Source organism: Xenopus laevis, chromosome 2L (genome assembly GCF_017654675.1).
Source record: "Xenopus laevis strain J_2021 chromosome 2L, Xenopus_laevis_v10.1, whole genome shotgun sequence".
In the NCBI taxonomy this organism is placed as follows: domain Eukaryota; kingdom Metazoa; phylum Chordata; class Amphibia; order Anura; family Pipidae; genus Xenopus; species Xenopus laevis.
In genome coordinates this window covers 189,566,455-189,579,167 of record NC_054373.1, presented here as the reverse complement: position 1 = coordinate 189,579,167, position 12,713 = coordinate 189,566,455, and the positions used below count along the sequence as shown (strand labels likewise).

The following is a 12,713-nucleotide window of genomic DNA, read 5'->3' as shown; positions in this document are numbered from 1 at the left end:
CTCTATTGTGGCCCAGTCCTGACATGCCAATGACAACCCTTATGCCATTCCAAAATATTCACATGTTTTCAGAAAAATGTTTTGGCAGAGGTGGTCTTAATAATTATAAAGACTAAGGGGTAGATTTACTAACCAGGAAAATTTTCGCCAGAGTCAGCCTTGCACCCATCGCAACACTTCACCAGACACAAATGCGCTCAGACTACATCAATTCACTAATATGCGGAGTTTGGTCGAATGCTGGCAACTTTTCACTGGTGGTATTTCGTTAATGTGAGCATTTGATAGTGAACTCAAGACCAAAGGAAAAAGATGGCAATCCCGACAGGATTGATTCCCGAAACGCGTAAAGTGTACAAAGTTTGCATGTTGCTGCAATAAACCTGCCTTCCTTTACTGGAGCGCCATCTTTTTCTTTTGGTCTTGAGTGGGATATGCAGTGGGGACACTGTGGACTGAGCACCAGGGAGGACGTTTAGGAGCAGCTATATTGGATTGTGAGCTTGGAGTGTCCCCCCTTGGTCAAGTTGAGGCATTTGATAGTGAAGATGCGCTTGTGTCCATTTGTGCCTAGCGAAAATTCGCTAGTGATCTTGCGCTTAGGTCAACTTGCTTATGTCGGGAAATTTAAAGTTCTATGAACGTCTCTATGTTAAATTTTGGTGCAACACTTACAAATTACACTTTTGAAACCACTTGTCCAGGGAACCTTAATAAAGACAATAGATTTATTATAATGCCCTATACATGTGCCCACTGTAAAATGAATGTTCCATATGTTTGAAAATGTGTGTATGGGGGAAACCATTTACCCAAAAAAGTTCAAGTTAGGTCTTTTGCAGGAGATCCCATTTCACAAAGAAAAAGTCACCAGCGCTTTTTGAACTTGGATACATTTTCGACTCACAGAATATAATGTCAGTGACAGAAGATTGAGGAAGATCTAGTTGCTTTATAGCAATTCGCTTGATCTGAGGTGGCGAAGGCAACTCTGGCAAAAGAGATAACGTTCTGTATAATCAGCATTTTAGTGAATTTGCAGAGTAACGTCCATTCACCAGAGCGAAAAAGTCGCCTGGCAATAGAGTGTGAACGACCGCTATCAAATTGGCGTCTGTTAGTAAATTGTTGATGTCCCTTCGGGTGCTCATGCTAGTGAATTGTCATTAGCATTAACCACTTCGCTCCTTAGTAAATCTGCCCCTAAGAGTTTGGCGAGCAACTGTGTAAGGTTCTGGCTGGTGAGTGCACTGAAAAAATGAAATCTGTTTGTGTGTGTGGGGGGGGAGGGAGAAGTGTCAGGTTTTGGGGCTGTGCCCTCATAAAGGGGGTAGTTTGTCTTCCTTTCTGGAAGAGACCCCTATTCTGCAGGATGAGAACATTTCTTATACCAAATTGGATAGTGAAATTGGTGTTAAGGAGGTTTGCAGAGTCATTAAAGGCCTTGGCCTCAAAAGATCACCAGGGCCTGACAATTTAGCCAAATTCTATGAAAATGTAGTGGCACATAGGGGTTAATCTGCCCCTATGGCTTTAAAGCCCCACCCTTTGCTCAGTGTTATTGGCCAAGAGTTGATATGACAACTTCCTGCCACACTGCTATATAGTGAGTGTAAGGAGTGGCCTCTTCCTCTTTTACCTCTGGATGTGATTCCAGCTGGATGTGCTCAGAGGGACTGAGTGCAATAGGCCCAGAAGAAGTCATGTGTCCAAGTCGGGGACCAGGAAACCCCATGAATGAGGAATAGAAAGTGACAAGTGAGCTCCCAGTACTAGTATTCTCTAGGAGTGTAAGATAGTCAGGGTTGAGCTAAAAAGAGCAGTTCTGAGCTCCAATGCAGGAGTGATAGGTGGAGGTATCTCTCCCAGGTCATATTGCCTGTAGTATAGGGATCCCAGCGGAAAGGGAATCAGGAGAGATGATTGCTCTGAGGTTGATCCAGAGACACTACTGGAATATGTTGCAGAGGTGAAGTGGGATACCTGCCAAGTCTGTCCTAAGGGAGTGTCAGCCTGTGTAAACTGCATGTGATGTGCCTGTGCCATTTTCCTCTAACCAGTGGATGTGAGTAAACCTGGGGACATTGTCTATGATTAATAAACAGTTTTGGTTTGCATCATAAGAACCTCCTGGCTCCCAATCATTTTTGTATGCACAGTAGTCTGGGTGTTGTAGCTGCACTACACCTTAAAGGGATAGCTTCCACTTAGCGAAGGCCCGGATCCTGCAGAAAGTGTCCAAATGTAACCCATGCTCCTACCTTAGCTGGACATTAACTATCTGTGGTGTGGATAGTCCAGATAAGCGTTATAAAAAGTTTGTTGATGTTCTGGCCCCTTGTTCACTGGGATATTTAATAGCACCATGGAAGTGGGCCTACTTTAAGACACTCAGCTCCAAGGGTTTCTTTCTTTCAAGGGTTTCTAAGGTTGAAATTTGGTGGAAACGTCTTGCTGTCCTTGGCATATGGAAGGTCCCAGAATGATGTGGGATTTGTGAGTGGGGTAAGTATCTGCTCACTTCGGATCACTCAAAGGCTCTTCATAGGGTAAATGACTAGCATCTCTGGTTGCTCCTCAAAAGGTACAGACTTCTGGATCAATTTGTCAATAGGCTGAAGGTTTTTAGAGGAAAAGAGGCAGCGACTGTGGCATGTATGCTAATGGACTACTCAAGGGCCTCCAGGTCCTTTATTAACCAGGACAAATATGAAACTTTGTGGATAGGGAAGGAAGGGAAGGAAGGAAAGATCTTTTTAGGGACCAGAGCCCTGGCCCAATAGTACTTCCCTGGGATGCACCCAGGGTAAACACCTGTTCTCTTCCCTATTTATAAGGTCACTCCCTGCCCTCTAGTGGTGACTTATGGGCCCATACTAAACTACGGGGTTGCTACATTATTTTCATGCTTTGTTGGCTCTGAAGGACCATCCAAACTAACCATTGAGATCAGGGCTCTCTTTAGTCAATTCCCCAAGGGTCCTCCTGAATTTTATGGAATGTCGTCCTATGCTCCTTCCATGGGAAGCTCTATGTTAATGGAAATCTGAAGTACAGACACACTGATGACCATCATTGCCCATGGAAGGAATGTTCTGGGGTAGTGGAAACAATGGACCACTTTTTACTTCAGTGCCCCTTTAACATTGATGTCTACAAACAAGTCTCTGCTGCTTTGGGCATTCCTTGCCTCTCTGGTTGTAGTTACCAGGAGTGGGCCTATGGGGCATTCAAGTGACACAGGGGTTATGATTTTTTCTTAGTCAGCTCTGTTGTCCGCTTTTACACCTGGAGTGCACGGTGCAAGGTTTCTCTGAGGCGTGAAGTCCTCCACCTGTCCAGTGGTGGTGGAGATGATACTGGGGGAGCTCGGGAAGGATAAAGCAAGGTGGAGGGGCATTCAGTTTGAACCACGGCAAGTTTCTTGCTAATTCTGATGTCTCTTTGGTGAGTGGGCTAATACATCTATTACATTTCTATTTTTCTGAAGGGGCTCCTATGGTTTTAGGTGAGTAGCCCACTATTTTGTCTTTCTGGAATCAGAGCTTTGATTTGTTTTAATATAGTTTGTATTCTGATTGGCATTAAGTCAGGCTGTGCCACTGGTTATAGCATTGCAAAAATGTTATGTGCTGCTTTAAAAATGTAGATGTAGATGTCATTTATCTAGTTAATGGTTTGCTTGGAAAAGAAGCAGCATTATAAGCTTTGGGTGTAAATAGAATACAAGCTGGGGATTTTAACTGTTCATAATGATTGCATTGAATGAATGCTTTTTGTATTTGTTAGATGTTGTGTTAATTATTCAGTTTTTCAGTTTTAGGATGCCTAATAATATATTATCTCCTACAATTTAGAAGAACTATTGCTTGCCCATGGCCTGTACCAAACTATATATTCACTGTGGGTTTTTTTTTTTAGGAGAGTAAGTATGAGACTAGACTAGTGAATGTCATTTTCATTACTGATGCTTACAGTATAAGGCTGTATACCTTGAATGATGGACATACTCGTATATAGGAAAGTCAGTGATGTTACTCACCTATGTCATGTGTGAAAGTGACCAACGCAGAGCCGATCTCATGAATCATTTCTACTTGGAAATCATGGTCCCCCGTAACCAGTCTTTCCAATAATAACTGAAGCATTTCAGCTTTGCAGTTGTCCTTGACATTCTCAATCAGAATCACATGGTGGGATGAAAAGGACTCAGATGGGACATCTCCAGCCTCCGATGATGTTTTGGTTGATGCTGCAGAGCCTGCAAGTAAAAGAGAAGAGGCTGAAGTTTGGATCCTTCCTTATGACTGGAACTGTAAAAAACCACTTGAGTAGGAAAGTGTTGGAGGGAAGTATGAAGGTCCAAATGGGACATCTCAAAGAAGAAACCCACCAAAATGTTTTTCTATATTTTCTTATTTTCTGATTATTTGTATTCTCCTCTCCCTAGAGAAATTGCTCACTACAGACACGTGATATCTAATAATAATATCTGTAAAGTCCACGGGCAGAGCTTGGCACATACCTGGGATCTGTCAAATTCTCGTGACCCTGATAACTATTAGAATCGTGGATCCGAAAAATTTAATTTCTCTCCCATTTCCATTTCTTCTAATTTTATTTGTGTCCCTTTTTCTTCCACTCCTCCTTGTTCCTTCCTCCTTATCTATTGCCCCCTTCCCTTCTGTTTTACGTTCTCTCCCCTGTTTTATCCTCTGTTGCTTCTTATTTATTCCATGATTCCAACATATTTCCCATTCAATTTTGTTCAGAGATTTCACTCTCCCCTTTTCTCCAAACTTACCATCTTATATCTCCTTTTTGGCTTATGTTCTCCTTTTCTCCTGCTGTTTTTCTTCTTGTCTCTCCTCGTCAGCATATTCTGCTCCCTTCTCTCTCACCCTCTAATTTTTTCATCTATCTCTCCTGCTTTATCTGTTCTTGCTTTGCTTCTGCTCTCCTTTTCCCAGGTTTATCTTCTGCTTTTTGTGTATTCACTATTTATTCCTTTTATTTCACTTACATTTAGCTGGGTGCCCTCCTTAAGGCAGCATTAATCTATGGGGGGTTGGCCATAGTGCCTATTCAAGTTCAATCTCCCTGTGACATAGTTTTTTCCCACAGCAGAATGCAGGACATGCTTACGTCAACCCCACCACACAGAAAGAGGGCTCCACAGAAGTCCATAAAGCAATAAATGTAATTGCATCTTTCTTCTACATATCTACATACAATACATATGGTTGTATTACCTGTGCCCTGCTGGATGACCTCCTTGACTGGAGATTCCTTCACTGCAGTCCAGTTGACCTTAGTCTCTTTCAAATGAACTTCTTTAGCTTTAGGATCTTTGCTTGACATTTCCTTGGCTTCATGGTCCGCAATGATATTTGGATTCCCCCTCTCCGGTAAACTGATGTTCAACTTTAATGCCTTCCCGCATGCTAATATGATTTCATGGGTTGGCTTTAGTAGAACTTGATCCCTCACTGGGAAGCGAAAAAATACGACATGTTTTCTATTTAAACCAACTACATAAGCTACTTGGGCTTCATATCGTAGAACTGCCCTTTAAGCTGAATCTGGCTAGACAGGGTTACCTGAAGAGCATGAACACTCTTGATAGACTCATATATTCATGGGTCTTTCAGTTCACCCAACATTTTTCCTTCAATGCTTGTATCATGGCCATTTACACGTTCTCTATGAGAGAAGGGAGGGATAGAGGAGAGAAAAGGAATGAAAGAAAAAAAAAGGTTCCTTAGCAGTGTATGGTGTTATGCTTCCCCATGGCTATTAAAAAGGCAGCACACGTGATTGGTCTTTTTTGGTTCCCCTACTTGCTGGAGAAGAAAACATTGGAAGTATTTATAATAGTGAGTGTAGGAGTGAGAGGCAGTGAGAGGCAGGGTGAGGGTAGTTAGTAGAGCAGTCAAAGGCTCCAACAAGGATTTCAGCAATTGATTGAGAAAGCAACCAGGGAAAAGTATGACTAAAAGACTTATAGATGAATAGGAGAAGGGCTGAAAAGAAAGATAAGTAACAAGAACATTAATTAATAAATAGATGGAACATCCGGAAAATGTAAACACAGAACATTTAATACAAATACTATAGAAATACTGGTTCTCTGAATGAAAAGTCATCAACTCCCTACAGGCTGTTCCTATTTATAGGGGGGAGATTTCTGACAAGGAAAAAAAGAAAATTAAAAGTGACACCAATTTATTTGTTTAATACAAAAAGCTTGTGGGTTTATTCTGAGGGGCACTCGGAGATGAATCACATGATCCAAATCTCACACGTAACATCATCCTTGTGCCCCCTTGACCCAATGTTACTTCTTTTCAGTTGACAGAGGGTCTCCTTTCTCTCTGGACCCCCAATCCTACATTTTTTCTGGATTAAAGTGGATTAGGAGAGATCCATTAACCCCCTGCCCCCCAACCTGACCTGTTAGTTGGCTGAAGTGAATGAGGGGATATTACCCTGTGCCCCAAATCATCTTTATTTATTGGCTAAATTTCATGAGGGAATATCCTTGTACCCTGTGCCCCCAATCCTTTTTTTTAAGTGGATAAGGGGATGTCCATGTTCCCCTCTCACCTCAATGCCACCTGATTCTTGACTTAAATTGTTGAGGGGATATCCCTGTACCACATGCCCCCCAGTGTTGCCTATTTGTTGGGTGGATAGTGTTAGCTCTGTGGAACAGGGACCTTCTATTGTCACTGTATAATTATTCTAATTAATTATAATGTTTGTCCCCCCTGTTCTATATGACTAAACTGTACAGCGCTGCATATCAGAGCCCCATATAAATAGTTATACATGCTCTGTGCCTCCCAATCCTCTGTACTTCTTCTGATGGGAATGAGGGGATTCCCCTGCACCCTATGGGTGCCAGTTTCACATGTCTGAAGTAGAGGAACATATCCCAGTACCCCTGGCCCTTAATTCAACCTTGTCCCTGGCTGAAGTTGATGAGGAGATGTTCCTGAACCCCCCTGTCCCCCCAGACTTGCCTGTTTCTTGGTTAAAGTGGATGAGAACATTTCCATGGCTGCAGTTGGGGTCTTTGATGACACAATCCCCTCCATTAGACCTGCTCTTGCTGCTAAAATACACAAGTAGCTTGTTCTTCAGATCCTTCAGCTTCTCTGGCCCTAAATCCCACTGAACAACCAGAGGGAACAGGTGAGTGTTTGACTCGTCCATACCGAGGGCAGAATGAAGCTGAGCCTCGTTGTACCTGCTTGTCTTTTATCCTAATTATTCTCTGGGATCCCCAGAGGCAAACGTTTCTTTATTAATTCCAAGAAATAGTCAATAACACTCCACCCTTTTGGGGAAACATTAGATCACCCAGTGAACATCCCAATTCATGTATGTATGTATATATATATATACTTTATGTCTGCAAATACAGTAGGACCCCTATTTAAAATTTTTAGGGGACCAGGAAAAAACGTGTAAAATTGGGACAACATGTTAAAATAATTTATTCTTCAAGTACTGAAAGAAAATAAACACAGTTTAATCTTGTTTTTTTTTTACCTTGAAAAATTAAGATTTACCTTGTTGCTGACCAGGGTTAAGCATTTCTGCATTCATCTTATACTATGAGGGGTTAATGTTACACTATGAGGGGTTAATGTTACACTATGAGGGTTAATGTTACACTATGGGGGGCAAGAGCTCCCTGTCAGTCACATACACTACCTAAATCAGTAAGTGACTATTTACAGTAAAATATGCATCTATTTAATCGGGGGTGCCTTCTCCTATAATTTCACGAATAACAACATTTTGGTGTAAAATCTGGGAAAAAGATTATGGAAAATCAGGGAATAGCAGGTTAGAAGTGCACAAAGCATAAGGAAATCATTGTCACTAGGGATGGGCAAATTTTTTCTCCTCGTTTTGCCGAAAAAATGACGCCCATACACTTGTATGGCAGCGTGCATCCAAAAAAAAAGACACGCGTCAAAAAAAAATTTCACCGCGCGACAAAATTATTTTGACGCCCATAGACTTCAATGGGCGTCTGCGACATTTCGCAGGCATTTCCTGCTTCATCTGGCAATATGGAACGGGAACAAAAACAACAGTCTTTGTATAAACTCGCCAGGCGCCTCTATTAGACTACTAGAGGCGCCTGGCGAGTTTATACAAAGACACTGTTGTTGTTCCCGTTCCATATTGCCAGATGAAGCAGGAAATGCCTGCGAAACGCGTTGCAATACTGTTTTGTGAATAAACTATTATTGAAAATTACCACTTTCGTTGGTGTCTGCTTGGAGGAGGCAAGTTCATTACTACCTCCTCTGAATTACCCATTGGGTTTTTAAGTGCTTTTAGCTATTTTTATACTTTTGGCGCCTCTGTTTTGTCTTACTACTTGAGTCCAAGTGATTGTGAACTGTGAAGTGTATGTGACAATGAGGAGGAAGCTCATAAGAAACACAAAAATCTTGTTCTGTGTGTGGAGCTGTTGGGGCCCGTTTGGAAGAAATAACCAGATTGTCCTGTAATGTTACATTCCCCACCCCCACCCAAGTGCATGTGACTCACCTATACCTGCAGCACTGGGACAAACACTCACAGTGATCAGACTCTATTTGTGGCTCGTTTATTATTAGAAATGATCCGGTATTTATAAAGCACCAACATATTCTGCTCAGTTATACCATAAATGAGTGTAGCTTTATATACAAAATGAAACAATAACTGATACTGAAGGTATAGACTTCCCTGCTCAAAAGAGCTCACAATCTAAAGGAGAAGAGTTCTGAGACACAAGGTGTGGGGGACGCGCATTCGATTTTTTGCCCTAGAGAATTCTCTGTCATTCCCACCCATTACTTGGCTGAAGTGGGTGAGGGGATATTACTATACCCTATATCTCTGACAATACATGGACAGACTGAGTTAACAGCTTATCTACCCAAGTGTGGTCCCTACTCAACTGATATAGGAGCAGAGATTGGCCTGATATCTATTGGGCAGGTTTAATAATCCCATTTGAGTGAGACAACATCAACTTGTTCATATGATCCTTCCCTGATGGGCTCCATTTACCTTTGTTATGATACAATCCTGGGCACGAGGGACAAATGGGCAGATCATATTGATGTCGCCATATTGGAGGAAGATCCACTGATTTGTTGATCTCACTAACAAGTATTTCTTCAGCTTTACTGTGTATAAATAATATATATATATATAACAATGGCAGACTCTCCTAGCAGTACTGATATATCTCCAGTACTTGGCTCTACATTCAGATCAAAATAAAACTCATAGGGTCATATTTACTAAAGGCTGAATTGTGGATGTTTAGACAAAATTCACCAAAAAGACAATTTGCCACAACATCGACTATTTACTAAATTGTGAAGAGGACGATATACAAGTGAAAAACCTCGACGCTAGAGAACTTTTGTACCATTCCACCAGTGAATTTTCGCTAACGAGTATTTCACCAGTTTCAGGCTGTCAAACTCCCATTATAAGGATAGAGCAGCCACTTTTAAATTGCAATCAACATTGCCCTTTCCAGGTTACTTTTCTCCATGGCAAAAACTTTCTAGAGAAAATTCGTCAGAAAAAAATTCTCTCAAGAATTTTACCTTCTCTTGAAAAAGTGAACGTATGATTTTAATAAATATGTGGGGGCAGGTTTATCAAAGATCGAAGTGAGTTTTCGAAATTCATTTTGTGTACTTCGACTAGGGAATAGTACAAATTCAATTTGAATTTGAAAAAAATTTGAAAATTCGAATATCGAAATGTATCATGCACTGTCTCTTTAAAAATCCAACTTTGACCATTTGTCATCTAAAACCTGCCAAATTGCTGTTTTAGCCTTTGGGGGACCTCCTAGAACCCATTTAGAGTCAATTGGTGAACTTTTATAAATCAAAGTTTTTTTGGTGGAAAAAGTTAGATTCGAATTCGATCAACGATTCGAATTTGGACCTATTCTATTGAAAACAGACCTATTCGGTCAAAAAAAAAAAATACTTAATTTCGGTTGGTTTTTTTGAATTTGAATTTTGAAGTTTTTCAAATTTGAAATTCGACCCTTGATAAATATGCCCCTTGGTGTACTACACTTGGGGGCACATTTACTAACGGTCAAAGTGAATTTTCGAATTTCAAAAACTTCGAATTTCGAAGTAATTTTTGGATACTTCGACCTTCGAATAGGCCAAATTCGACTTTGATTCAAGTGAAAGCCTTCGACTTCGAAGTACTGTCTAAAGTTCGACTTCAACACTTCGCCACCTTAAACCTGACGAATTGCTATGTTAGCCTATGGGGATCTCCTAGAGCCTATAGACAGTATTTGAGAAGTCAAAGGATTTTTTGTAAAATCGTACAATGAAATCGTACAGATCGAATTATGAAAAAAATCCTTCAAATTTGAATGTTGGACTACCATATTCGATGGTCGAAGTTTTTTTCACTTTGAAATTCGACCCTTGATAAATCTGCCCTTTGGTGAGGTGAAGAGAAAATTCACACTTTAGTAAATATGCCCCATGGAGTAGTGAAAATTAGGATATAGAATAGTATTTAAATTGCAAATGTATAACTTCACTGTATTGCCAAACGAGGCACTTTATTGTGATTTTCAGTCAGCCTGTTCTTTATAACTTTCATCTTTGTGCAAAACAACGTTACATTGATACTTAATTGGTTGTTTCTTTTTTTTTATTTTTGGAGCCTTAATTACCCCAAAGATTATTATTTTCTGATCTGCTCTTATTCAATGTCACCCCAGGCCGCTGTTCTGTAATAGTCAACAGTGCGATGATAATACTGAGCTAAATCACATGACTTATAGTAAATGTGTACGTGCAAGTTCTGTAAATACTTTCTCTTTTGTCAGCAGGAAACCTGATCATGACTTTTTGAGATGTACTTACATAAATAATAAATTGTTTTAATTTGTACAATTTCTGTTTAGCCCCTGAAATGAAGTGATTGTGTTGTAAAAGGCTTTAGTTCCTCAAATTTTTATGCAATCAATTATGTTAGGGATGCACCGAATCCACTATTTTGGATTAGGACGAATTCTTCGCGTAAGATTTGGCCAAATTCTTCGCGTAAGATTCGGCCAAATTCTTCGCGAAAGATTCGGCCGAATATCGAACCAAATCGGAACCCTAATTTGCATATGCAAATTAGGGGTAGGAAGGGGAATTTTTTTTAACGTCCTTGTTATGTTACAAAATTTGCATATGCAAAGTAGGATTCAGATTTGGTTCGGCAAGGCAGAAGAATTCGGCTGAATCCTGCTGAAAAAGGCAGAATCCTGTCCGAATCCCGAACCGAATCCTGGATTCGGTACATCCCTACTTTTTGTTCAACCCACCGAATTAAAGCTGAAAGTCTGCAGTTCAACTACATCTGAGTTGTTTCATTTAAAATTCATTGTGGTCATGTACAGAACCAAAATTAGAAAAAAAAGTTGTCCAAGGATTTATGGACACAACTGTAATACGCAGTCAGGGGGCTTTGTTCACAGAATTGACAGCCAAGAAAATTCTTATGCAATATTTCTGATTGGGGTCTGTATGTGACAGTTGCTTTGGTTTAGCTTTACATATTGGCCATCAAACTTGGCATCAATATTTTTTTTTGTAACTTAAATTTTTATTAAAGTTTTGTCAATTTTACAGCATAAAAAAAACCAAAATAAAATAAAGCATAGATTCATGTCCTGGCCGGCATCGGTAGGCGATATCAAATCTACAGAACAATTCCACCTGTAGAAGTCAAACCACATTTGCCTTATTCATCATGTCTTCCAAATATACAAGCTAAACAATAAAGTCACTTGGGAACTTGGGGAGAAAATATGTTTCCTGGGTAATATGTGTCATATACACCATTTCATATGTTTATTTGTAGATTTGGAAAGTCCTACCTTGAAATAGCCTGGGTCTTACGAAGACAATTCTTTGTACATATCAGTTGTGGTAATATCCCACCGGGCCCAAACCTTATTGAATCGGTGGAGTGTATCTCTAATTCTAGCTGTCATACTTAGTTAGCGTTATAAGTAGGGATGTAGCGAACTGCCGATTTGGTGTTCGCGAACGCCGTTCGCGAACACCGGCAAAAAATGCGAACGTTCGCGAACTTCGAACACCCGCTAAAATCGTTCGATTCGAACGATCGAAGGATTTTAATCATTCGATCGAAGGATTTTCATTTCGTTCGAATGAATGGAAATCGTTCGATTTTTAGCGGTCGAAGGAATTCAAATGGTCGAATGGTCGAACGACTTGTATTTGAATCGAACCCGAACTCAAAATGCGAACGTTCCCAAACGTTCGCGAACATTTGGCGGACGCGAACGGTCGAAGTTCGCGCGAACTAGTTTGCAGCAGAACAGTTCGCTACATCCCTAGTTATAAGGGGATTTAATGTGATGTCAGTACAAAATATTTTGCCTATGAGGGTTTCCATCGATTTCCAAAAATGGGGTTAACATGGGGCAATGCCACATTATACGCAGGAGCGTCCCAATCATCCCACAGTGTTGTGAGACATTGGGGAACCATTTGTGTAACCTATTTGCAGTATGATACCGGAAAAACCCATGTATGTAAGAAATTTGGCAAGATAAATGTGACCAATTGCAATTAAGGTTCTTAGTGGGATCAAACTGGCAATCTGGGCAGCTAAGTGGCAAATGA

At 40.5% G+C, this 12,713-nt stretch overlaps 2 protein-coding genes across 2 annotated transcripts in view; one reads left to right on the top strand and one right to left on the bottom strand.

Annotated features, from left to right (window-relative positions):
• LOC108708801 (protein mono-ADP-ribosyltransferase PARP14) overlaps positions 1 to 5,524 on the bottom strand; it is a 40,471-nt gene extending 34,947 nt beyond the window's left edge. Inside the window, exons 1-2 of the mRNA XM_018247839.2 lie at positions 5,253 to 5,524; positions 4,043 to 4,261 (exon numbers count right to left, since the gene is read on the bottom strand). Of these exons, the coding sequence (XP_018103328.1) occupies positions 4,043 to 4,261; positions 5,253 to 5,361 (328 nt within the window). The 5' untranslated portion in view covers positions 5,362 to 5,524. The remainder of the gene's footprint in view (positions 1 to 4,042; positions 4,262 to 5,252) is intronic.
• The window catches only part of trim39l.1.L (tripartite motif containing 39 like gene 1 L homeolog), a 101,719-nt gene that overhangs the window by 68,800 nt on the left and 20,206 nt on the right, over positions 1 to 12,713 (top strand). The gene's annotated exons all lie outside the window — the stretch shown is intronic.